Raw genomic sequence first — 25,786 nt, forward strand, 5'->3', positions numbered from 1 at the left:
TATTGTTTAACAGTCGCTTTTAATTTTGTCATAAATTTAACTGAAGTAGCATTAATCATATTACGTTGATATTTACAATTTCACAACAATACTTCAGCTTGTAAACCAATACTCGTATTTCAAAACAATTATTGTGTAAACTATGATGTTTACAATATGTTGACAAATAATATACTTTTGCATTTTTATGGTAAAATTAGCTTACTTGCTCGCGGCTTCTCCCGCGTTGTCTAAATTTTCGACATAAAACAGTATAAATTATATTATAATTAAATCTTGCTGGAGAATATTCTATGAATAAAAAATTGCATCAAAATCCGTTGTATGGTTTTAAAAATATCTACTGATAGACAAATACACATAGAGACAAACATTCAGATAGTTTTGGACTATGTAGTGATGAAATAGCAAACGATTAAACAAGACAACACTCAGAATACGCTGTCAATATCCACTCGATTTTGTTTCGCTATCGATATCCCTTTAGAAATTAAAAGCTGCACAGATTTTTCAATTAATCCAAAGTTTTTTTTTTTACTGTAAAAAGAGTAGATCGGGACGCTGAAACTTTTTATATGTCTTTTAATACTTTTACCCTAAGTAATAAATTTTATGATTGTTCATTATCTATGCTTAACAATGATTCAATATTATGCTAAATATTGAAGAGCGGAAAAACAATATTATGCACTAATTCAAGGATTTAAATATTTTATATTACTAATGCTCTGATGCATGAATGCATAAAACTTGCGTGAAATATGATAATATTATTATATTATATTAGGGAACTGATCACGATATATAAAAAATTAGCCATTATTCAAACCGAATCACATTTTAATATAATCCTTTAAGTATTATAATGTGAACATAAGCGGATGCAACGGATTATTAGGTAGTTATTTCGACGAAATTGCCGGATTAAGTACTGAGTTATATCAATTTATGTCTCACACTCTTAATTAATAGATGCCGTTGTATAATTTTGTAATTATAATAATTTTATGTTTATGTACTAAAAGCTTTTATATAAGCTAATATTATTAATGTTAATTTACTGCAGATTTACGTCTCATTTTACTTTACAGTTTCACTGTTATGAAATTATAATTTGCATCGTTTAATTATTATCACTACTTACAATGAGGACGAAATTTTGAAATTAGCTAGGATCATTAAATAGAAAATTATTACATATATGTAAATATAAATATTATTCTATTCATCAATAATATCGGTTAAAGTTTACTTGAACAAGTTTAAAATAAACTGTACAATACAGTCATACCAAACTTTCATCAATTCGTAGCACATCTACGGCATGCAAAAGTTCAACGGTTAAAAGCGGCCGACTATCTCATAGTATCTCACTTAAACTAGTTTCACGAATACAAATCACGTGTTCAAAAAAACGCTTACACGATTCCCCGATACAGAAACTCGGCCCAATATTTCATTCTAATCGAAGTGAAACGAGATAAAAGCGCGAAACTTGTCGGCTACGGCGGGAAATATTTCGTAGAGGCTAGCGTTAATTTGCTGGCGCGTAGCTATTGGCGCTAGTCGCTCGCGAGAATCGAATGGGTATTGTTAGAGGTAGCAGTCTGATAATATGCTTATTGCTTAATAATAGACATACAGTTGGATTCAATTTGAAATAACTGTTAAGAATTGTATTCGTCTTCAACTTTAATGCTAGAACTGGTAAAATAAACATTCGTTTACAAAACAGTCAATTGAATAACGATAATTCCAAAGTAACAAAGCAACTCGCAAATCCAGTGCGAGCAGCATCACCAATGTAAATCAGCATTAGGCCCATAAAGTACGGCGCCTTATCTGACACCGTTTTGTTATTGACCTTTGTAGATCAATTTACTTCGTTAGCTCCGATACGAGGGTTCGCCCTCACAGTGCCCGAAACAAAAGCCTCTAAGCGGGAACACCATCTATCTTCACCCTCTTTTATTATTTAAACCGCTTTCAGTCGCTCACTTGTATAAAGTTGGCCGAATTATGTATCGCGTTATATTTCGGTGAAATATCACGATGTTTTATTTTACGAAATGTTTGTTTATTGAGCGCTGTTTTTGTTTCGCACAATGAGGACAATGGGGCGATGTGTACTTGCGAATTGAAAGGCTGGTTAAGGGAATATAGCTTATTTAGCACGGAATAGCGCTTCCGATGTATGTTGCTGTTTCGTATTATTCTTTTAAAGATTCGGTATATATTGAAATATTCTGAATATGATTTTAATTTGCACAGAGGATAGGTTTTTGTTCTGTTTCATTGTAACGATTAAAAACAAAAACTGCTTTAGGGATTGTGTTAAAATTTTTTTGGAGTAACGCACGTTATTTTTAATTTTCATCCCGGATGAAACTGGGTGGATTAGTAACTAGAACTTATCTGGTTCTGATATCGCTAATATTATGAGGTGTTATTTAGTAGGGTGATAATTATTGTAGGTATTAGGTAATGTGTTGTATTTTGTCATAAAAAAGTGTTTGTATTTTTGAAATATTATACGTTACAGTGAAATATTATGAAAACAGACAGTCAATACTCCAGTCAAAATTAAAATGATGTTAAATATGAATTATTTACGAAAATGTTGTATGTAATGTAAACAGTACGATAAACATTACAATGGGATAAAACAAATTGTGTTTCAGAATTGGAACAATAAAATTATATTCCTCCGTAAGAATATTATCTCTATTACATATCATTTCGGTGTATGAACACAATGTTCTTATCAAAATACTGTGACTGTGTTACTTGAGTCTTGAACAAAAGTTTTTACGCACTCTCTAATCCGAACGTTTTATCTCAAAGAATTCGACGCCTGCCATTTATTTGAACATCAATATCATTCAATCGGATTGAGAATCTCTCTTATGTAACGCCTGATGATAATACTAAATGAAGGGATCGAATTGGGAATCGATTTGCGCGAACGTTTGTAATAAATCGAGTAATAAATCGACGTTTTGCGCGCGACTCGTGAGGCGTGCGTTTGTATGCTAGTACGATTAGATATTAAAAATAAGATTTCGCTTGAATTTTCGCTTGTTTCCTTTAGTGTGTGGACTACTTAATATTTGAATCTTACTTTTGATCAAGGTTTACATTAAGTGTAATAATAATTGTGTAGATATCAAATTTAGGACATATTTGGAACTGTCTTGCTTTATTTTTTTATACCTTTCCACAAAAAAAAGTATGAAATATATCTCTAAATAACTGTTTACATAATAAACATAATATTATCAGCAATGCATTTCTACCACATATCTATGTAGGCGTGTACTTTCACTTTAAAATGCTCACAAAACATTTTGGCTAGAGCAGTACATGCCAATACAGTCTAAAACTTACTAGATCCGTACCTTTGTTTATCAGTTCACGTTTAGATCGTATCATGCCAGCCGCTGGCTTGCCGTGGTAGAAATAATCCGGATTGGAGTAAGCTCGCTTCTATCGGCCCGTGGCTGTCACTGGACGCTTACTGAAAAGGGATACGAGCTGTTTGTACACGTTTCAGTCAAGTCAAGTACTGGACTATTAACGAATGCATGTAGAGTGTAGACCTCATTCTTAGTGAAATAGTATATTATGATTAGTGGGTAGTACAGTTTATATCTGTTTTTTAACGGTGAATTATTGACCGTTAACTACTAATATTCTGATATTTAAAATACTTACCTATATTATATTCTATGATATGCAGTCAGAAAACGCACAAGCAATATGTAATTCGTTCTAAAATAATTGTTGAATTAGGTACTATTTACTCGATTCGATGATAAACATTTTATATTATACTATAACAAAATAAGATAATAGAAGTATTATTATGTAAAAAAAACTTTATATTTATTTCATAATTGAAACATTCCCCGAACACCTCGACTTCACTCGGGGTCAATAACACGATCCATCATCTCGCTGACGAAACACGAAATCTCGAAAACTATTTGACCTACGAACATGAACTTTGGCAAGTCAAGGAAAGGATTTTGCGGAGGAATGTCCAAAGACGAGACATTTAAGATCTTTATTGTATACTATTGTACAAAAGCCACGGGCAATGGCTAGTTTATCTACACTTGTTTAAATGAAAAGAAGGGTTTTTTTCTGTTTGTTAATATTGAATAGGCTCCAAAAGGACTCGACTTTGTTTATTAACACGCATCCTTGGCTCAACTTTGACGCACTTTAAACAGACAGATTATAATTTAAACTTTGTACACTTATCAAGGATTGTTTTTTTTTTTTAATTTTTATCGTAGATACATAATAATATAGTGTGTATTCAAACCATTTCAAGTGTCAGAATATTCAAAATCTTTAAAAAACTAAAGTATTATGAAAAATTCAATTATTTAATATTTTCTTTCATTTTGTTTCAGGTCTTATCGCTAAATTGCCGTTCTTGGAGCCATTGAAGGACACAGAAGAATACAATGACGAAGTGAACTGGGAATTGCCGTGATCAAATCATTTTGTACTGTTTTGTGCTGCCTTGTCATAATACTTGCGTGATATTGTTTGAGATATTATATGTGTTACCTTTTTTATTTAAGTTTTTTATTACTTCCCCATTCTAATAAATATATTTTTAGATGTATCTGATTTTGAAATTAAATCACTAGGTTATATAGGTAGGTAATATCAATATAATTGATAAAGCTCTGTGTATCTGTGGTAGTTTCATATCAGTTCAATCTTCAAAGTTTAAAAGTTCAATGTTTATATTGTTAATATTATTTATACTTATGAGTTATGGACCTCTACATGGAAGGTAACCTTGAAAAACAATTGACTTCTCGTAAAGTCGTTCGTATTTAACTCTCACAATACCTTTGACACTTTGTGTAATAAGATTCAAGGCTAGTAAAATTCTTTAAAATAAGATATAGAATTACTTTAATCGTATCTATACTAATATTATAAAGCTGAAGAGTTTGTTAGTTTATTTGTTTGAACGCGCTAAATTCAGGAACTACCGGTTTGATTTGAAAATTATTTCAGTCTTAGATAGCCCATTCATCGAGGAAGGCTATATACCATCACGCTAAGACCAACAGGAGGGGAGCCACGCGAGTGGAACCGCGGAGTGCAGCTAGTTATACAAAAAAAATCATTGCAAGAAGTGGTGTTACAAGAAAAATAAAAATATATATTGTTTAATTTCAACCTTCCTCATAATACTTTAACTCATGTCACAATTGAATGTTTTATTTTCACAAACGATAGCCAACATTAGTAGAAGCCGATAGCGAATTACGGAACAGTTCAAAGTACGTTCAGTTCACTTAGATTTATCGACGCGAGCATTTATTTCCAATTTTAAATCGTTTTGCGAACGACGAATTCGCGATATAAAGTTGATTTAGGTGCGGAATAAGGATGCGATTCTGTCGAATGGTCTGATATTAAATGTATTTTAAATGCATTGGTATGCGTTTGTTGAGTTTTATTGGGATTATCGACAATACAGTACTATAAATGCAGTGTGTAATTTGAATTGATGAGAGTATACGGTGAATAGTTTACAATTATTTTTATAAAGAATAGAAACAATTCCGCGTCTTCCGTTGTACCGTGTAGACATCTATAAACTGGGCTACTTATGAGCTCAATTCAGCAATCGAACTTCTAATCTTTCAGTTTATATTAGTATAATTATTGTGCCTATTAATCAATCTATACTTAATATTATAAAGCTGAAGAGTTTGTTTGTTTGAACGCGCTAATCTCAGGAACTGCTGATCCAATTTGAAAAATTATTTCGGTGTTAGATAGCTCATTCATAGAGGAAGGCTATATATAGGCTTTATATATCACCACGCTAAGACTCATAGGAGCGGAGCCACGCGGGTGAAACCGCGGAGCGCAGCTAGCATTACAAATAAAGCTAGTTTAGTATGTCTTTCTCTAAGTGACATTGATCATTTAGCTACTTGTATATAATATAACATTATGTTTACATTACCTATTCATCACTGACACAGAAAAAATAGTATTTCGTATGAAGTAGATACGGCATGTAATAATTTTAGTCACGGCGCCTCCTTCGCCCTTTATTCAAAGGTACGCAAGAAATCTTGATTTCTTGTTCAGATTTCTCGTAGTTTTTTTCTGAATAGAAAAGTATCTTATATCTTATAATATATAGAATGGGAATATGGGTAAAATAAAGAATGTATTTTTATAATTATTACATATCTCTATAGTGTAGATAAACTCACTAAACCACAGCACCAATTTCGTTGAAATAATTGATATTGCATACTCGTAAGCCTAGAGTCAAACAAAATGAGATCTTCAGTACTTGTTTTGAGACATTTTACCTTTTTTTTAGTAAGCACGTAAATTGCTTCAGTTAACGTCAATCTTTTAAAATAATAGTCCGGGATACATCGTCCATTTTTGCAAGTGATTACTATCAAGCTAATTTTTCGTGAGTAGCTTTATTTTGATGAGATGCCCAATAATTTCATGTACGAAACTCTCGATTGTGGTAGCTACCAGAGGAAACAAGGATAAAATATTTTGATTTGATGGTTCTCAAATATTAATTACCAACTGAATGTTTTTTTTTGTTCAATCTCAAGATAATTATCTAAATTATTCGAAAAAAATATTTGTCCTACAAAATCTATGGTTTGATCAAAGAGTCCCCCTTTCCAATGTGTATCGATAACGAAGTAATCATAAATGATTACTAACCAGCTGATTTTTTTATTTTCACTTATTTAATACTTGTATAATTCAACAGACATATTGTCCTACAAATTGCGTAATAAATATTTGAGAACCTTCAAATCAAAATTTTTTATCCTTGTTACCTCTGGTAGCTACCACAATCGAGAGTTTCGTACATGCAATTATTGGGCATCTCATCAAAATAAAGCTACTCACGAAAAATTAGCTTGATAGTAATCACTTGCAAAAATGGGCGATGTATCCCGGACTATAAGGGGCATATTGATAGGATACAGGTTACAAGATTTGTTACAAGTTTGCGCTATAACACCTATAATGTCTATAGCCAGACGTTTTAAAAAAGGAGAAAAATACGAAATTTGAATTTGGAAGTCGGAATATTACACTTCAAATTTTGCTCGGGGCAACACCTGGGACCTTGAGGCGTGGAATATTTTACATAACTGTATCTTATGTTTTGAACCATAAGGTTCATTTTACTTTAAAATATTCACAGAGCATTGCTCACTAGCTGTCATGAGGACTAAAAATAATGGTATTCAGAGGAAAATATATCGATAACATTGTTTACGCATGGAAATAGGATTATAGGTAAACATTAGATGCTTTCTCTAATATGAATTTTGTTGCCAAATATTTTTGCGTTATCATGTATCGGAAATTGAGTGAACATGTTTGTACAAATGGAATATTAAACGGGTGTGTTTATAGTTTAATGATATTAGGTATTTGAACACGGAAAATGTATAGATTTGCTACACATATTTATCTTGTCTTCTTGTCGAGAATATTTGTTTCATATATGGTAGAGCAGTGTTTTCAATGTTCTCTTTTTAAAAAGTATTTTAACCAAACATATTATAATATATGTACCTGAAATATTAAGGTCTATGACGTCACCCAACTTTCAGTGTATGAAAAACCGAAGAAAAGCCAAGCTGCAACCATGGTATGTTTCTGTAGAACAGCAACGTTTGACCTCACTCAAAGCATAAAGAAACCTAAATAAAGCTTCTACCTAACTTATTAAGAAATTAAAAGCTCATTCAAACTGATGTAAATAACTATTTGTTCACAGAAGTTGCTCTATGATTCTAATATAATTATTACAAATTCAAATTTTATAAAGTCTTGAATTACTTAACACTTATCTATTATAAAGTATGAAAGCACACTATATCTATAGTTGTTGAAAATTTCACGGATGCTAAACTAAATTTCGTGATAACATAATAATTCTAGCATCAAATCCAACATCAAAAGAAAATATCGAGTGAAATGTTTTAACTTCAACGTAAACACATTATTATAACCGTTTGTTTAGGATTGCGGTATTTAGTTTAATGTAATTACTAAAAGAAAACATTTTGACCCTAAATAAACATTGGACTAGTGAAAGAAAATATAAGTTCGTCCCCGTATGGATTAAATGCTAATAATGTTGGAATTTTATTTAAATTTTAACACGCATATGTGGTTTTCGTTTAATCGATAGAGGAACATCTTAATATAATCTAATATCTAATATCTAATCTAATATATATTATAAAGGCGAAAGTTTGTAAGGATGTATGGATGTATGGATGTATGGATGTTTGTTACTCTTTCACGTAAAAACTACTGAACCGATTACAATGAAATTTAGCACACATATAGAGGGTAACTTGGATTAACACATAGGATAGTTTTTATCCCGGAAATCCCACGGGAACGGGAACTATGCGGGTTTTCCTATGCAAACGCGGGCGAAGCCGCGGGCGGAAATCTAGTATAATATATAATATAAATCTCGTGTCACCATGTTTGTCCTCAATGGACTCCTAAACCACTTAACCGATTATAATAAAATTCGCACACGATGTGCAATTCGATCCAACTTTAGAGATAGAATAGTTTAAACATGTAGGTACCACGGGCGAAGCCGGGGCGGACAGCTAGTATAAAATAGGTATTTAATAGATTATTTACATTTTTATCACAGATCTCATATCAAATCTCGATGTTTGATTTTCGTACCAATGCCCCCTGTCGTACCTGTAATAATAATATTATGATCTAAATTCTAAATTATTTAAACCAGGAAATACATTTACTGAAACGAAAACACATATACACACATAAATATTACATGCAAAGTAAAACCTAAAATCTTACATACGACAATTTCAGCTTTCATAAAAAAAATACAAAAATGTCAACACAACATTACCACGCATTACAATAGTTCTCAATATCCCCACTAATATTAATTAATACCACACTGGCAATACTCAAGCAATTTATTAAGTACCTAATCCCTTAAGCGATGGCTCATTCTATTTTGCGACAAGCAAGCAATAATAATTAATTAGATCACTGCATTCAGGTATAGTCCTTTGTAGCTCGAATGTTTGAAACAGATATACATACATAATAACAGGCAATGTTAATGATCACTCAACCGATCTATCCCTTGCTCCTTATATTATGATATTGTTTATCGAATAGTTAGATGTGGTTGGTGCTTTGTGTGGACAAACAAGCGAACTATCGTATTGGGTTAATACTAGAATACTTTATTTTTTAAATGATTGAACAACATTAATTAAATTAATCATAAAATAATGAAGAATTTATTTTATACCAACGGACATCTCTGCTATATCTATAAAATGTCCAGAGGTAAATAATATGCTTATACGAACATGTCATAAAGACTAAAGAGCAGTAAAAAAATACACAAAATTATGCAATATAAATAAAAATTAAATATCGTTATCAAAGGGATGAGTTATTAAATTGTGCTCCCGTCTTATGAATGTCTAACATCACATTTAACGTTATTATTTTAAGTCGTAGCGAACCCACAGATGATACCAAAACAACGCTATTTAAGTGGTCTCAATTTTTTACTGTAAAGGTCATTTTCCCAAAGGCTAATTATTTTTAAAATAAAAATTGCCTGCCAAGTTGTTTCAGCCTCAATTAATCAAGATCCTTTGTCGGCCTGAGTTAATTTAAACCCTAAAAGACATTTAAGCCTACATTTTTAAAGCAATCAAACTGATTTAGTGCAGTATATTCGTACAAAGGAATGTTATTTTGGGCTTTATAAATAGCCAAGTATCTTTTTAGTTAAATTTCTGTCTCTTGAGACTGCAATGTACTTACTTTTATTACCTTTAAGAGCTAGGTAATGAAAAGTGACCGGTACAAAGTCCGTCCAACTAATGTTAGTCAATGTTTATGTAACTAAGTGTATTAACTTCAGTTTAAAAAATGATGTTTTGCCGATCGACCTCTCAATCAAAGCTCATACTTGTAATTATAACAACATAAGTTTGTGTTCTTGTCATACAATTGAGATTGCTAATAATATTAAGTACCTAGGGGTTATTCTAGACTCCCGTCTGACGTGGCAATTGCATATCGATAATTTGTGTTCTCGTACTCGTAAACTGATCTGGACCTTTAAAAAACTACGACAGGTAGCTGAACTTAACCTACTTAAAACTGTTTATCTTTCTCTCTGTCAGAGTATACTTAGGTATTGTATTGTAGCTTGGGGTGGCACTCATAAAACTATTCTTCTACCTTTAGAGAGATGCCAGAGGTCAATACTTAAGGTGTCAGCTTTTAAGCCAGTTCGTTTTCCCACAAAGGATATATATTATAATTTATTCAATGTATTATCTATTAGACAACTCTATATATTAGACACTGTCCTTAAATTCCATAATCTAATAAACATTAATGTAAGTTTCTCTAACATAAATTTAACTCAGCGTTCAACTAGAGATGTAGTAAAACATCAAACTTTCAATACGACCTTTTTCCGTAGGCAATTTCTATATTTGGGACCACACTTATATAATGTAATAAATAAAGAGTTGAAAATATTTAATTTATCACGATATAAAAGTAAAAAAACTATAACTAAATGGCTGCTCTCAAAGGATTACTACTACACAGAAAATGTAATTATCTCTAAGACCCGCTGTTAACGTGAGAGTCTATATAAGTTATTCAAACGTAAACACATTCTACTCATGCTGTTCTACCATTACATGAACCCACACTCCTCCAATCATGCACACACGTAAGACATGTCACACACACACACACACTCACACTCACACACTCATACACTCACAAACACACCTACAGACACAACTTTTACATTATATATATATATATATATATTTTTTACTTTATTCTCTGTTTAAATTACGTCACTATATTTCTCAACTGTAACATGGAAGGACATCGGTACCCGTAATACAGACTATAGTCTAGTACGGGACCATCGTTTTTGTATATTTTGTAATTGTGGTTGTGAAATAAAGATATTTTTATTTTTTTTATTTTTTTATATACATTTCAGTAGTACATTGAGATGATGAAATAGATGGGCAAACACAAATTCTTCGCTTAGAAAACCGACATAATATTATAGAGTAAGTAAATTTGCTGCCAAAAAGCTCTTAGTATGTGTAGGTATTTAAATATTATTCATACATACTAATGCTGTGGAATGTTAGCTATCGACGTAAAATCGAATTTAAATATTATGTCGTGTTGTTTTAAGACGTTTAATTACATAGGGTGGTATATTATTACAGTCATGTATGTTACAAATGTATAATATAATACTGTTTTTTTTACAAGATACCATCAGCAATGTTTATTTTTGATTTTGATTCTATTTTTCACACTTCGTTCTATTCCTACACCACTGACCCCGATGAATAAACTATGGGGGTGTTCAAGCGACGAGTGAACCGGTACCTACTAGGGAAGCGCGTACCATCGTAGCACATCTTAGCTTTCTATCAGGCGAGATTGTGGTCAAGCGCTTCAGCTCAGTGATATCGAAATAACTACATCACTACATACAGTATAAAACAAAATCGCTTTCTCTGTCCCTATGTCCCTGTGTATGCTTAAATCTTTAAAACTACGCAACGGATTTTGATGCGGTTTTTTTTAATAGATAGAGTGATTCAAGAGGAAGGTTTTAGTATATAATTTATTATGTTTTAGACAAAGCGGGCGAAGCCGCGGGCGGAAAGCTAGTCTAGAATAAACTGAAGTGATATTACCATCTTGTTCTACTACTAGATACAATATAAGTATTTACAACACAGATCAATCGATTGACCTAAGAAACTTCAAAGTCAGCCTACGCCTTTGGTCTCTAGAGTCCCACAAAAGAACACCCATACATAGATAAACACTACTTTTATGTCGAACAGTCATAAAAGGACAATTTGAATTTATTTGATGTTATAGAATAGTTACTGTAAATAAACGTGCAGAATAACTTATGTAATCTAAGCTTTGCGAAACAATAACTTAGTTCTTCTGTGATACAATCTGTCCTTTGTTCTTTCTCACATCTCAAATTATCTCTATAATAAATTTCATCGAAATAGATTCAGTAATTTAGGCGTGAATAAGAGTAAATTAATATTTGAGAACCATCAAATAAAAACATTTTATCCTTGTTACCTCTGTAAGCTACCACAATCGACAGTTTCGTACAAGAAATTATTGGGTGTCTCATCAAAATAAAGCTACTCACGGAAAATTAGCTTGATATCTAGTAATCAAGTGCAAAAATGGGCGATGGATCCTGAACTAGGTATACTTATGAATATCATTTTAATGCTTGAACAAGTACCTACATAAAAATAAAAATTATAAACCTTATGCACTTATATCTTGTTTAATTTATCATGTAGTTTATAATGTAATTCAAATCTCGCATCCAATAGGCGAGTACCTACCGTTGTGTGCAAGCTTGACTCAATTACTGGACCAAGATCAACTTTGCACAAGCCTTGTTTGACTGATTATTATTTACTAGATTTCCGCCCGCGGCTTCGCCCGCTTTTTCAAAGGAAAACCCGCATAGTTCCTGTTCCCGTGGGATTTCCGGGATAAAACATATCCTATGTGTTAATCCAAGTTACCCTCTATATGTGTGCTAAATTTCATTGTAATCGGTTCAGTAGTTTTTACGTGAAAGAGTAACAAACATCCATACATCCATACATCCATACATCCATACATCCATACATCCATACATCCATACATCCATACATCCATACATCCATACATCCATACATCCATACATCCATACATCCATACATCCTTACAAACTTTCGCCTTTATAATAGTATTAAGATAAGATTAAGATTAGTTTACGCTGATCCTACCTTCACTTTGTGTACCTGTTTATCCTAAATACAGTCTTATATTGGACAACTAGAATCAATGTAAACAACCTTTTGTTTTTTTAATTGGCTTTAATTCTAAATAAATTTCAACAATAATAATATTTTTTACGGAGCTTGTAAAAATAAACACGTTAACTATATTTAAAATTATAATACTGACTGTGTTTATGGTTTTATTTCGTAACCTTTTTGTGGCAGAGCAAGCAAAAGGGGAGGAGGGCCACCTGATGTAAAGTGCAGGTATCCACCGCTGTTGAGGAGCGACGAGCGGCCAGACAACGAGGCGTCCGGCTCGCGTTGAACGCGCGGAACCGGAACTAAACCCGGTAGTCGACGGCGCGCGCGTAGGCGACGGCGGGGGTGCTTCCGTCCCGCAATATCGTTTCCCACGGCTGTTTAGCCACCTATGTTATTATACCATTGTAAATTGTTTAAATAAAGTGAGATTTTGTTGTAAATTTGAGATCAAGTTTGGAGGAATAAAAGCTATCAAGGAAGAAACTGAGTTTTCATCAACCTACATACAGTCCACAATATTCAGTGGTCCATCGAGCGCCGGATCAAGAGTACGAGCGAGCTGAAACCCTACTGGAAGAAGAAGCCATCGATATCTACGGGATAATATCGAAGCATGGTCGTCACACGCAGCCAGGGCGAAGCCGCGGACACGGAAGACCGGGCTATGGAGCAAGTGCGGCAGGAGAGGGCTCGACGTTTAATACTCGACCCTCCGGCCTCACCGTCGGAGTTGAGGACTACCACAGCCACCGAGTCGGCTGACGTAGCGCAACTACGGCGGCGATCACCTACAAGGTCCGTCAGATCGGCACGGTCCACGGGGAGCACGGCCACACGAATTAAAATGGCGGAATTAGAGGCGGCGGAAAAACTCGCGGCCATTCACCGCAAGGAGCTCGAGCTTGAAAAAGAGCTCGTAAAGAAGCGTCTTCAAGTCGAGGTGTCGGCAATAGAGGAAGAAAATCTACAAGAAGACACCACCACCGCACAAGATGAACATCAGAAGGTGGACGACTGGCTACAGGCGAACCCCATAAACACACGGGGGGAGCCGAACAAAGACGAAAGACAGCTACGGTTCGGCGTGCAACGAGGGCGATCTCCCACGCCGACTAAGTCCCGAACGGGCATCGAACAGTTAGCAGCGTCGTTAGAGAAAATGGCACGACCGCGGCTGCGCCACGTAGAGCTCCCAATATACGCGGGCGCTATTGAAGAGTGGCTGCCGTTTCGCGCTGCATTCAAAGACACGACAGAAATGTACAACGTCTCAGACGCGGAAAATATTCAACGATTACGCTCGTGTCTGAGAGGCGAAGCAAGAGACGCCGTGGCGGCATTACTACACACCGCGACGTCGCCTGCACTGATAATCCGAACACTCGAACAATGCTTCGGACGGCCGGAGATACTCATCGATAGAGCATTGGACGAATTAAAGAAAATGCCGAGGCCGGGGACATCGGCGAAAGAATTGAATAGCTTCGCCGTTAAGCTACAGAATATAGTCTGCACAATACAAACGATCGACCGCAAAGGATATCTATTTAATCCAATGCTAGCGAGAGAGGTGTTGGACAAGCTAAGTCCACATATTCGATCGCGTTGGTGCGACTATGCGTTCACACAAGAGGGAACGATAGATCCAGAAATCATCGTGCTATCTCGCTTCCTCATGCGAGAGGCAGATCAGGCGCTGCGATACACGTACGCGCCTATGAGCAACGCTACGACAACAACGTCGAAACCTGCGTCACGAAGGAAAACTGCAGTCTTCAATATTGTATCAACAAATGAAGAAAAGAAAGAAAAAACATGTCCGTGTTGTGGGCGTGACCACGAACTCACTGCGTGCCCGCAATACACAAAACTCAGCGTAAACGAGCGATGGGCGCTAGTAAAACAAAAGGGAATTTGTTTTAAATGTGCTACAAGGAAGCACAGACGCAATTTCTGTAAGGCGAAGTTGTGCGGCGTAAACGAATGCCAGCGCTCACATCATTCGTCATTGCATAACGAAGCACCGAGGGAGGAGCCGTCGACACCTGCGGAAGAAACCGTTATGTCAGTTGCGGACCGCGCAACTACACATCGACGCAGCGTGTTACTGAAGATGTGTCCCGTCACCGTGGTTGGTCCACGGGGGGAGATCAAAACTCATGCGCTATTGGATGAGGGATCGACTATATCTCTCATAGACGAGGATATCGCTCGTCAAATCGGCGCAGAGGGCCCCACATTGCCTCTTTGCATACACGGGGCGAACATGGAACAAAATGAGAAAAGCAGCAAATTAGTTTCCATTCAACTAAAAGGAAACAACGAAGACATCACACACACGGTGAAAGCGCGAACGATGAAAAATCTAAAACTTCATCAACAAGCCATACCGAACTCGCTTCTCCGGTATGAACATTTGCGCGATATACCCACCGATGAAGTGTGTTACGAACGAGCGCACGCGGGCCTGCTAATTGGTACAGATCACTGGGAATGCATCGTATCGCGTGAGCTGCGCACGGGCGGTCCCGACGAACCGGCCGCGTCAAGAACACAACTCGGCTGGGTGGTGCACGGAACCGCACCTCAGAGAGCACTTATAAACAAAAATAATGTGCTACACGTGCACGATAGCGAGCATCAACAACAACTCGACGAGCGACTGCACGACATGGTCGCCGAACATTTCAAAATAGAAGCCTTATGCATCGCTAACAAACCACGCATTAGCGACGCCGACGCAAGAGCCACAGAGATAGTTCAACAAACTATAAAACAAATAGAAAATGGTTATGAAGTCGGACTACCGTGGAAAAGAGACAACACTATCATGCCTCTCAGCTACAACAACGCGCTTCGTCGCCTAACAAACATCGAAAGGAAAATGGACGCGTCACCGGAGTTTGCCGACGAGTACACGCGACAAATAAATAATTTATTTGCAAAAGGATACGCGGTACCGTGCGACGGATCGGAAGCAAAAAGCAACGTGTGTTGGTACTTGCCGCATTTTGCCGTCACCAACCCGAACAAGCCCGGCAAACACAGACTCGTGTTCGATGCGGCGGCGAAAAGCTACGGAGTTTGTCTCAACGACGAGTTGTTAGAGGGACCCGACATGTTGCTATCTCTACCGGGCATACTCTTCCGGTTTAGAGAAGGAAGCGTGGCAGTAACAGCGGACGTGCAAGAAATGTTCTTACGAATCAAGATTCGCCCTGAAGATCAGCCTGCACAACAATTTCTGTGGAGAGGTGATAAGCGTGATTCACCACCGCAACAGTACAAGATGACATCGATGATCTTCGGCGCAGCGAGCTCGCCATTCATGGCACACTACGTGCGTAATCATAACGCACAAACCCACGCCAAAAAGTATCCGTTGGCGTGGGAGGCTATCACAAACGGCCATTATATGGACGACATGGTCGTTAGCTACGACAACGTAGAAGAGGCGTGCAGAGCCGTAGAAGAAACAAGAAAAGTGCACGCTGTGGCAGGCTTCACATTGCGTGGGTGGAGCGCGAGTAACGAGTGCGTATTGCGAAATATACCGCAAGAGCTGCTCGCCACCGCGCCGACTCAGCTAGGCGGCTCACAACCAACGCCCAAAATACTCGGCCTCATATGGGACGCCGTACGAGACGAATTGGGATTCAATACATCTATGAATCGCGTGCCGGCGGAGGTGCGAGAGCGAGAGCGACCGCCGACAAAGAGGGAAGCACTCAGCGCTGTCATGTCTATCTACGACCCGCTGGGACTTCTAAGCCACTTCACTATACGGGCGAAGATTATACTACAAAGCTTGTGGCGCCTTCAGATATCGTGGGACGAAGCGATACCGGCAGAGGAGGGCGAGTTATTTGCGGATTGGCTTGCACAATTGAAACAAGTCAGCAAGCTACGCCTACGACGGTGCTACGACGCTACGAAGGCGCGGGGCGTCGAGCTACATGTTTTCTGTGACGCGAGCGAACAGGCCTACGCTGCAGTCGCGTATTGGCGTACGCTCAAAGACGACGGCAGCTACAACATCAAATTGATTGCGGCTAAAGCAAAGGTAGCTCCCCGACGCACACAAACCATACCGCGTCTAGAGCTACAAGCGGCGGTTATCGGCGCGAGACTCGCCGATACGATAAAGCGGGAACATCGCTGCGAGATCAAACGTACGGTCTATTGGACGGACTCCTCAACCGTCGTCCAATGGGTGAGGAACGACGCGAAACGCTACACTCCGTTCGTCGCACACAGGCTCGGTGAGATAGCCGAGCTAACCAACAAGACCGAGTGGCGATGGCTGCCTACGCAGCATAACGTCGCGGACGACGCTACGAGACTTTCCAACGTCGACGTAGACCTACGTAGATGGTTTTACGGACCGGATTTCCTAAACGAAGACGAAGAACGGTGGCCCACCGAACGTGAGGAGTACGAAGAGGACGACGTGGACGTACTACACATCGACGAGCGGCCTACCTTGTACAACTGGCTGCCAGACCCCGCACGTTTCTCAAAATACGAAACGTTAGTGCGTACTATAGCGCGTGTGTTAACCTTCATAGACGTGCGTATTAAACGCACCGCTACAAAGATGGAGTATCGCCACATTCAAAGCGCAGAGCGAATGCTCATTCAGCGCGCACAGCACGATAGCTTTGGCGACGATATAAAGAGACTACAGGAAGCGCGCTCAGTCACCAAATCGAGCAAATTATTCAAGTTAGACCCAGTATTAGAAGAAGGAATCGTGCGAGTGAGAGGGCGCATCGACGCGGCTACGGCGCCGGTCGAAACGAAGCGACCGATTATTCTAGACGGCCGACATCGAGTCACACGACTGCTAGTTCTAAAAGAACACTGCGCAGCGGGACACGCAAATAGGGAGCGTGTGACCAACGACCTAAGGCAATTGTATTGGATCATACACTTGCGACCAACAGTACGTGCCGTCGCGAGAAGCTGCGCGTTGTGTCAAGTGCGACGTACGAAACCACAAGTCCCAGCCAAAGGGGACTTGCCTCGCGCACGATTAGATGCATTTCACAGACCTTTCACTAACTGTGGAGTGGATTATTTTGGACCAATGCAAGTGAAAATTGGAAGACGGCGTGAAAAGCGGTGGGGCGCGTTATTTACATGTCTCACGTCACGCGCCGTACACATCGAAATCGTCGCATCGCTGTCTACCGACTCCGCAATCATGGCGCTAAGACGTATGGCGGCGCGTAGAGGCTGGCCGCGTCTCATTTACTCTGACAATGGGACTAACTTCAAAGGCGCCAGTGAAGAATTAAAGAAAGCACACGGCGAGTGGGCAGCGGCACTGAGCGAAGAAGCGTTGCGACACCGCACCGAGTGGCGTTTCATACCGCCGGGCGCGCCGAATCAAGGCGGCGCGTGGGAGCGGCTAGTACGCTCCATCAAGACGGCGCTCGGCGCTACGCTTCACGAGAGGGCCCCCAGCGAGGAGTTACTACACACGCTACTTACGGAGGCCGAGTTTTCCGTCAACGCACGACCGTTGACGCATGTGAGCGCCGACCCGCACGACCCGGAGGCGCTTACGCCTAACCATTTCCTGTTGGGCTCATCGGCGGGCCTACCTACGACGACACAATGCGACGTGCAAGACCGGCAGATGTGGCGAGCGAGTCAAGCGCTCGCGAATCATTTCTGGCACCGCTGGGTGAAAGAGTATTTACCCACGCTGGTACCACGCGGCGAGCCACGAAACACAGCAAGGCGCGTACTGGAAGGCGACGTGGTTGTAATCATGGACAACACGTTGCCCCGCAACACATGGCCGATGGGTGTCGTAGTGCGCACTCATGCCGGCCCCGATGGCGCTGTGCGGGTGGCAGAGGTACGAACAAGGAGCGGCGTGTTTAGAAGACCTGTAAGCAAGCTCGTCGTCGTGGCCAAGGAGGCTACGCATGCTACGCCGGGGGGAGAGCTGTTGAGGAGCGACGAGCGGCCAGACAACGAGGCGTCCGGCTCGCGTTGAACGCGCGGAACCGGAACTAAACCCGGTAGTCGACGGCGCGCGCGTAGGCGACGGCGGGGGTGCTTCCGTCCCGCAATATCGTTTCCCACGGCTGTTTAGCCACCTATGTTATTATACCATTGTAAATTGTTTAAATAAAGTGAGATTTTGTTGTAAATTTGAGATCAAGTTTGGAGGAATAAAAGCTATCAAGGAAGAAACTGAGTTTTCATCAACCTACATACAGTCCACAATAACCGCCTATTAATAATAGTAACATTGATAATTATTAACTATAATAAATTTAAACAATTGATAACAAGAAAGCTAATTTACTAGAAGCCCATATTATATTATCCATAAAGATCCAACTACGATAACACTAACCCTATACCACAAACGCCCTTGTAAAAACAGCCAATATCCATATAAACAAGAAACAGGTAAGTTATAAGCATGAAGAATGCTCGCATCACGAGATACCCTAAATGCTAATAAAACCGATCGGGAGCTCTCGGAAACATTCGTTATGAATTTTTCATATTCCAACCGACCAGTTTACAAGAGCTGTATATTGAAACTGGTTTTACAAAATTTTAATAAAACGTTATTCAGATAAGAGGTCGAGTTTGCTTGGCGATTATTCTTTGCTTATGGAATGGAATACTTGTCTCACTAATTTGCTATTATTGGAAAGGTGCTTCAGATTTGTTTTCTATTTAGTGTTGTTAGCTGTTTATCTGTTTAACACGGGTATTTATAATGTATTTGTATCCCTGATTCTATTTTTATTTCTTTTCTAGCCTCTTATATTATGTTGTTCATTTCGTGATCATTACGAGTTGGAGTTCACGAGTTTAATTATTATTTAATTTATATCTAACATTTAATTTTGCTTCCACTAACGTACTAGGGCTATGTAGAAGCAAAATTAAATGAAAATCTGTTAAGGCACAGATGATTATCACATATTATTTTACAAAATTAATCGATCGAATGATGGTATAAATGATGATATTTATTTCAATGGATAGTTGGTTGAATCAGCATTTGTTACAGCTTTTGATATAACGTAAATATTATAAAAGAAAATTAATGAAAAATTGAATCCTATAAGGCAAGAGCGGCTAATTTATGGAGTTTCATAATACAAGTACTTGTTCAAAACAAATTATGAAGACTATATTATACATTCAAGTTTCGGGATCACAATTTTGTTGAAAATTACCTGTTTATTACCGTAATGTTTGTTACTCGAAAACATTTAATATAAGTTTAACAAAGGTTTGGCAAGTGAATATTCATAGTTCCTTGTAAACAAAATTTAACAGTGAAATTAATATTATCAAGATCCTTAATAAATATTTCTTACACGCCTCGAAATTGATAATTAAATGTAAATAATTGAACATCATCTTCGGAGTTGGAAAAGTTTTTACAGAATGTTTCAAATTATTTATTGCATAAATAACGCACAGCGAAATTTAATTAATACAAAGTTTATTCTATTTGCTTATCTCTTAGAAACTTTAATTTGTTTTGTATCTGAGATTTATATATTATTTACTTAGATTAAAGATTAATGAAAGGGATTTATGAATAAATTTTACTGTGTTAGGTATGAAGATAGATTTTAAATGTTTTCTGGAAACATGATTTCATGGTGATAAAGCTATACTAAATATACCTACAGAAAGTTGATAATAATAGTTGATAATACAGAAATTTGATATAATAGATAGAGCTACAAAACAATATGTTTTGTTATTTTTAAGAACAGTATTTGGTTAAACATTTCTGCATTTATGTGTACAAAAAGAAATATCAAATACCTACTACTCGAAAAACAAAAAGACATGACCTTTTAACTTCTCGTTAAAACGAATTCTACATAAACATACATTTAAATTCAGGGAGTCATCAAGTAAGAATCTGACGCAATATTTAAATCCAGTCTGAGAGTATTTTGGTTCGTTAAATCCCTTTCTTAAGGGCCACAATATGTCCCTTGCTATTCGTTTCAGTGAATTACTTGAACATAAAATCGCTTTTTTGCTTCCCCATTGTTAACTGTGAATGGATGTAATGATTTTTCCACGGACAGGTAAGTAAAGGAAATGCTTTTCGTAATAATTTGATCATATATTGTGTGGGGTTTTGATGCTCTTTTATCAAATTTATTATATAAAATTTAGTACTTTGTATGAGAAATGTTAAATAGTTTATGTAATGTACCAACGAGAAATATAAAGAACACAAAATTCCCGGATTGGCGAGAAAGGTTGTGGGTTCGAATCCCGCTTCGTGGTCAAGTTTTTTCCATTATTTATAAACTTATATAAGAACACGAAATTTGGTATTTTTAATGCACATACAATTATAAAAATACAGAAGAATAACCATACACAGAATACATAGAGGCGGTGCAAAGTGAATTCTAAGAAATTTCACTAAAAAGGTCTATGGCTTTTATATTAACATTGAATATTTTAATACTGTTACACATCGAGACACAGGCAAAAGCTAGGATATCAAAGATTTAACCGGATAAAACCAGTCACACAGACTCTACTCGACTACATTGGATTCTATGGGACTTAGGATGAAATAGTTTGGTCTGGTCCTTACCGGTTTATCCTGTCATGCTCAGGAAATGTGGTTTAGCCAAGTAACAGATATGTATACTTCATTAAATACCTTTTGAGTTGATAAATATTCACAATCCACTTAATTTAGACGTATCTGTGTATGATTCACAGATTATTTTAATATTGTGTTGTGATCGGAAAAAGAAAAATACACAATTGATATCAGATATGAGAAAATAGATGTTCAAATTCACCATTAAACTAATCAATAATAGATTTGCACATGTACGTAGCTAAGAATTAAATCAATTTCACAAAATACTTCACAAAAAACGATAAATGAGAGGTTTTTAAAATCTTACAGCGTGTTCGACTAAAAAATTCAATGTTCGCGCGAGACCCATCCATTATGTCATTGGGCACCTAACCTCGAACGTGTCACTTAAACCCTTAAACGGTTTTTGATGAAATGCCACTCAGTAACAAATGTCCTTTGAATTGCTTTCAAAATCTATTTGGAATATTAAACTGAATTGATTACGTTTCAATCAGTTGGTGTCAGTGTTGGTGACTATTTTGATGTAGAAAGGCAGAAAATGTAGTTTCGACATTTTTTAATAACGGTAATATGTTTTTTTTCCTTTGTTACCTTTAAAACAGCGAAGAAGCAATCAATTTTATTCAATTTAACTTAAAGGTAAACACGTAAACTTGTTCATAAAATAACAACTCGAAAACCTAAACCCGTTATTGTGTAAGCGTCATAATCAATTAGACATTAAACACAACAATGCGACATTTAAATTAATAACCTTCAGTAGAAGCGACAATAAGAACGAAAGCTTCACAATTGCTCCAAAGTTTACAGCTGCTATAACAATGCAAGCAGCAATTTGAACAAACTCAACCAAACAAATTAAGACACACCCCTCTGTTAAAGACAATAAACAAAATTTTCACCTGAAAAACACCCGTGAAAAAATAAAAACCACTCGCACCCGCGGGTGCGTTTAAAAAAACTTCCCTGACCTTATTCGAGGCATTAATTAAACCAAACGGGCCTAATTTTGGCCAACGTTTTTCGGGGTAATTGAAATAAATGTGGAATTTTAATCTGAGAATAAACGGGAAGCGGAAACCCTTCAGTTTGTTCATTCGTTTAAATGTTTGAGTTATCAAGTTATAACAAGGTCGACTGTCAGATATACTGGAATCTATGGAACTGTAAAAAATATAAATATATTTTGCGAGCTCAGTTTTAGGGTTAGTCGGAAAAATCAGCGTCCGTTCATAGAATATTTATAACGTATGCCTTTGCATGTGAGCATTCGTTGATTCTGAACCATAAACTCTGGTTCTGTCTTTTTTTATCTCGCAAAATTTATAACGAACAAAAATCATAGTTACAGATATAAAGAAAATGAGCTGCACGATTGTAAAGCGATGTTAGACTCTACTACTCTACACTATTATCACTACATAGTATAAAACAATAAGTCGCTTTCTCTGTCCCTATGTCCCTTTGTATGCTTAAATCTTTAAAACTACGCAACGGATTTTGATGCGGTTTTTTTTTAGATAGAGTGATTCAAGAGGAAGGTTTTAGTATATAATTTATTAGGTTTTAGACAAAGCGGGCGAATCCGCGGGCGGTAAGCTAGTTTGTCTATAAATATTAGTCAGAATTCTTCTATCCTTGCTTATAAATCGGATTTTATTTCTATTTGTTTTTTTTTAATCTATAAATAAAATATATACTTCACTATTTGTTGAATGAAAATAGTCTGAAATTGAATTAAGCCTCAAAAAAACTTAAACCAAAATCGGACAATTTTATTCTCAACGCAATTTATATCATTATTACACAGACGCTTTCTTTATCTGAAACGAATTGCTTCGTATAATAGATTTTACAAAGCGGTTCGTTTTACGGTATGAAAAGTCTAAATTAAATTTTTATTTCAGCCGAGCTTTTAGCTTTTTAGAATGGCTAAAACTCAAATTATTCATGCGATTTAAAACTTAAACTCAAGTGAATAACAATCATAAATAAATACTCGGTACTTAAAACATCTAATATTTTCCAAGTTATAATTGAATTTTTTAATCTTATCTATACAAAGAATCATTTAAAAAGTTTCCAAAAATAATATTTCACGTTTCCGTGAATCTTCCTGGTCCAAAGTATTGTGTCATACGTCATCGAAAACATTTGCCCATTTCGTTTCGCGAGAAATCATCTAAGTTTTATTAGATTCGGCTCGTCAAAAAGTTTTTGTTTTGTAAAACTTGTGATTAAATTCGTTTTTCGGAACGACACTGCTGTGGAATTGTGTATTCTATGAAATACTAATACAATTAATGTCGCTTCCATTTACAATATAAAAGGTGAACGGCAATCGATAACATCAAAGAATCTCCCGTGTATAAAAATGTAATTATAGATAATAATTATATCATGGTTTTTGAACTCCAATATAAATTTGCTAAGGTCTCCCAAGAACTTTTAGTAGATAATTATTTTGATATAAAATGTGCGGCGCGTGTAATTAAAATTAGATTAATTACTTTAACAAAGGTTTTAGCTGAGGTGTTGTCTTTGTATAAGATTGGTGTAAGTTTGATAGACAGTCGTATGAAACCATTATGAAGCCACTTGGTGAAACATTCCACTAATATTAATCCAAATTTGTATCGACAAAAATGTGTTTATGTTTGTTGCTCTTTTGCACGATAAATCCTGATCTGATTTGCGTCAAATTTGAAATGCAGATTAAGGACTGGAATAACATAATATATAAGCTTTATCCAGCTTTCATGCGAACTGTTTTTAATAATCGGAAAAAAAAATACCATAAAAAATATTTTTATGGTATTGAACTTAGGTATAGTATGTTCAATAATATCATTATCTTGTCTTAAAAGCGAAAGTTTGTGAGAACGGATGTATGCATGTTTCTGACCATTTCACTAAATTTCCAAAAAAATTACTGGACGGTTTTGATGAAACTTTACCGTCAGAAACACAGGTTACACGTCATTATAACAAATTAGAGCTACAGAAATACTCGATTTTGCGTGACAAAATATATAACTACTAACTATACTATATATTTTTGATACTATTTTTAAAAGATTATAAATATATTTCTCATAAAATCAAAAACCAAAGCTAAAAACCTAATTACTGTCCTTCCAAGAATGGCCATCATTTGAATTTCAGCACAATTTCGCTCTGACCGGGCCCTAGGGCGCGTATACATTAGCGACAAAGAACGCTATTACCCCGGCCCGATCCTCTAACGACAGCCATAGTTCATGCTTTATCGTCGGATTAAGTGTAGTACACACGGGTTTGTCCTAATACGGGATTCTTATGATTTAGATGGGCGGGAAATATATTCATTGTCTGGTGTAGGTTTTTGTAGGATCGAGGTGGTAGTGCTGAATTCGTGTGTTTGTGAACAATATTATTATTTAAATAATTTAAAGCGTGTAAGAGAATTACGTTAGCTTCCACATTCATTCAACGGTCCTTCAAAATTCGGCGTTTCGAAATAATAATATTAAGTAATTCCTAATTTATTGTATCGTATCTATGTATGCGAACAAAATTATGTTATTGTGACCTTATAGGCAGACGCGTAAGCGTTATTTCTTTACACATTATATATTATAATATACCATAATATAAGCGATATTTCTTATATTTCTACTCCACAAAGCAGTTTATAAGCGCATTTCCACACGTTACAGCCGCAACAGTCAATCAATAAACCTTTATCCTTCAGGGAAGTGGTTGTAAACCCTTATCTAATGGTTTAACGAAATCGCATCATTACAGTTAATTGAACGTTGACGTGGAATCAATTGTATGGAACTGGGAAGGCTTTTGGACCTTAAAATGCTATTTTAAGAACATTGCTTTCATATTTGTTGTTTGATATGTGTGCGCTATATTTCCGAACATACTGGTCCATTAGATTGCAATGCAAATTATTATTAAAGATTGCATGTTATCAAATACTCAGTTGATCTCTTTTTGGATAATAAAGGTAATTAAAGATCTGAGAACTTTAAAAATACCAACGTAGTAAACACATACTCAACATAGTCATCAATAAAATAATGCGATTCAGAATTGTTTAGGTAATAGGTATATAATATATCTAGGTGTATTCAGAATTGTTAGGTAATAGGTATATATATCTATATCCATAAAAACATTT

General features: G+C 36.6%; 2 protein-coding genes across 2 annotated transcripts in view; both read left to right on the forward strand.

Annotated features, from left to right (window-relative positions):
* The window catches only part of Rh50 (Rhesus blood group-associated glycoprotein Rh50), a 35,588-nt gene extending 31,001 nt beyond the window's left edge, over positions 1-4,587 (forward strand). Inside the window, exon 10 of the mRNA XM_090103716.1 lies at positions 4,422-4,587. Within this exon, the coding sequence (XP_089959842.1) occupies positions 4,422-4,504 (83 nt within the window). The 3' untranslated portion in view covers positions 4,505-4,587. The remainder of the gene's footprint in view (positions 1-4,421) is intronic.
* A 9,006-nt stretch (positions 4,588-13,593) lies between these two features.
* LOC149906896 (uncharacterized) lies at positions 13,594-18,990 on the forward strand. The gene has a single exon (XM_090103842.1). The coding sequence runs from the start codon at positions 13,594-13,596 to the stop codon at positions 18,988-18,990; it is 5,397 nt and encodes a 1,798-aa protein (XP_089959968.1).
* Positions 18,991-25,786: the final 6,796 nt, after the last annotated feature.

This window comes from Colias eurytheme, chromosome 7 (assembly GCF_061535395.1).
Source record: "Colias eurytheme isolate Ceu_HAF_F1 chromosome 7, ilColEury1 Martin Lab GWU primary, whole genome shotgun sequence".
NCBI classification, from domain to species: Eukaryota; Metazoa; Arthropoda; class Insecta; order Lepidoptera; family Pieridae; genus Colias; species Colias eurytheme.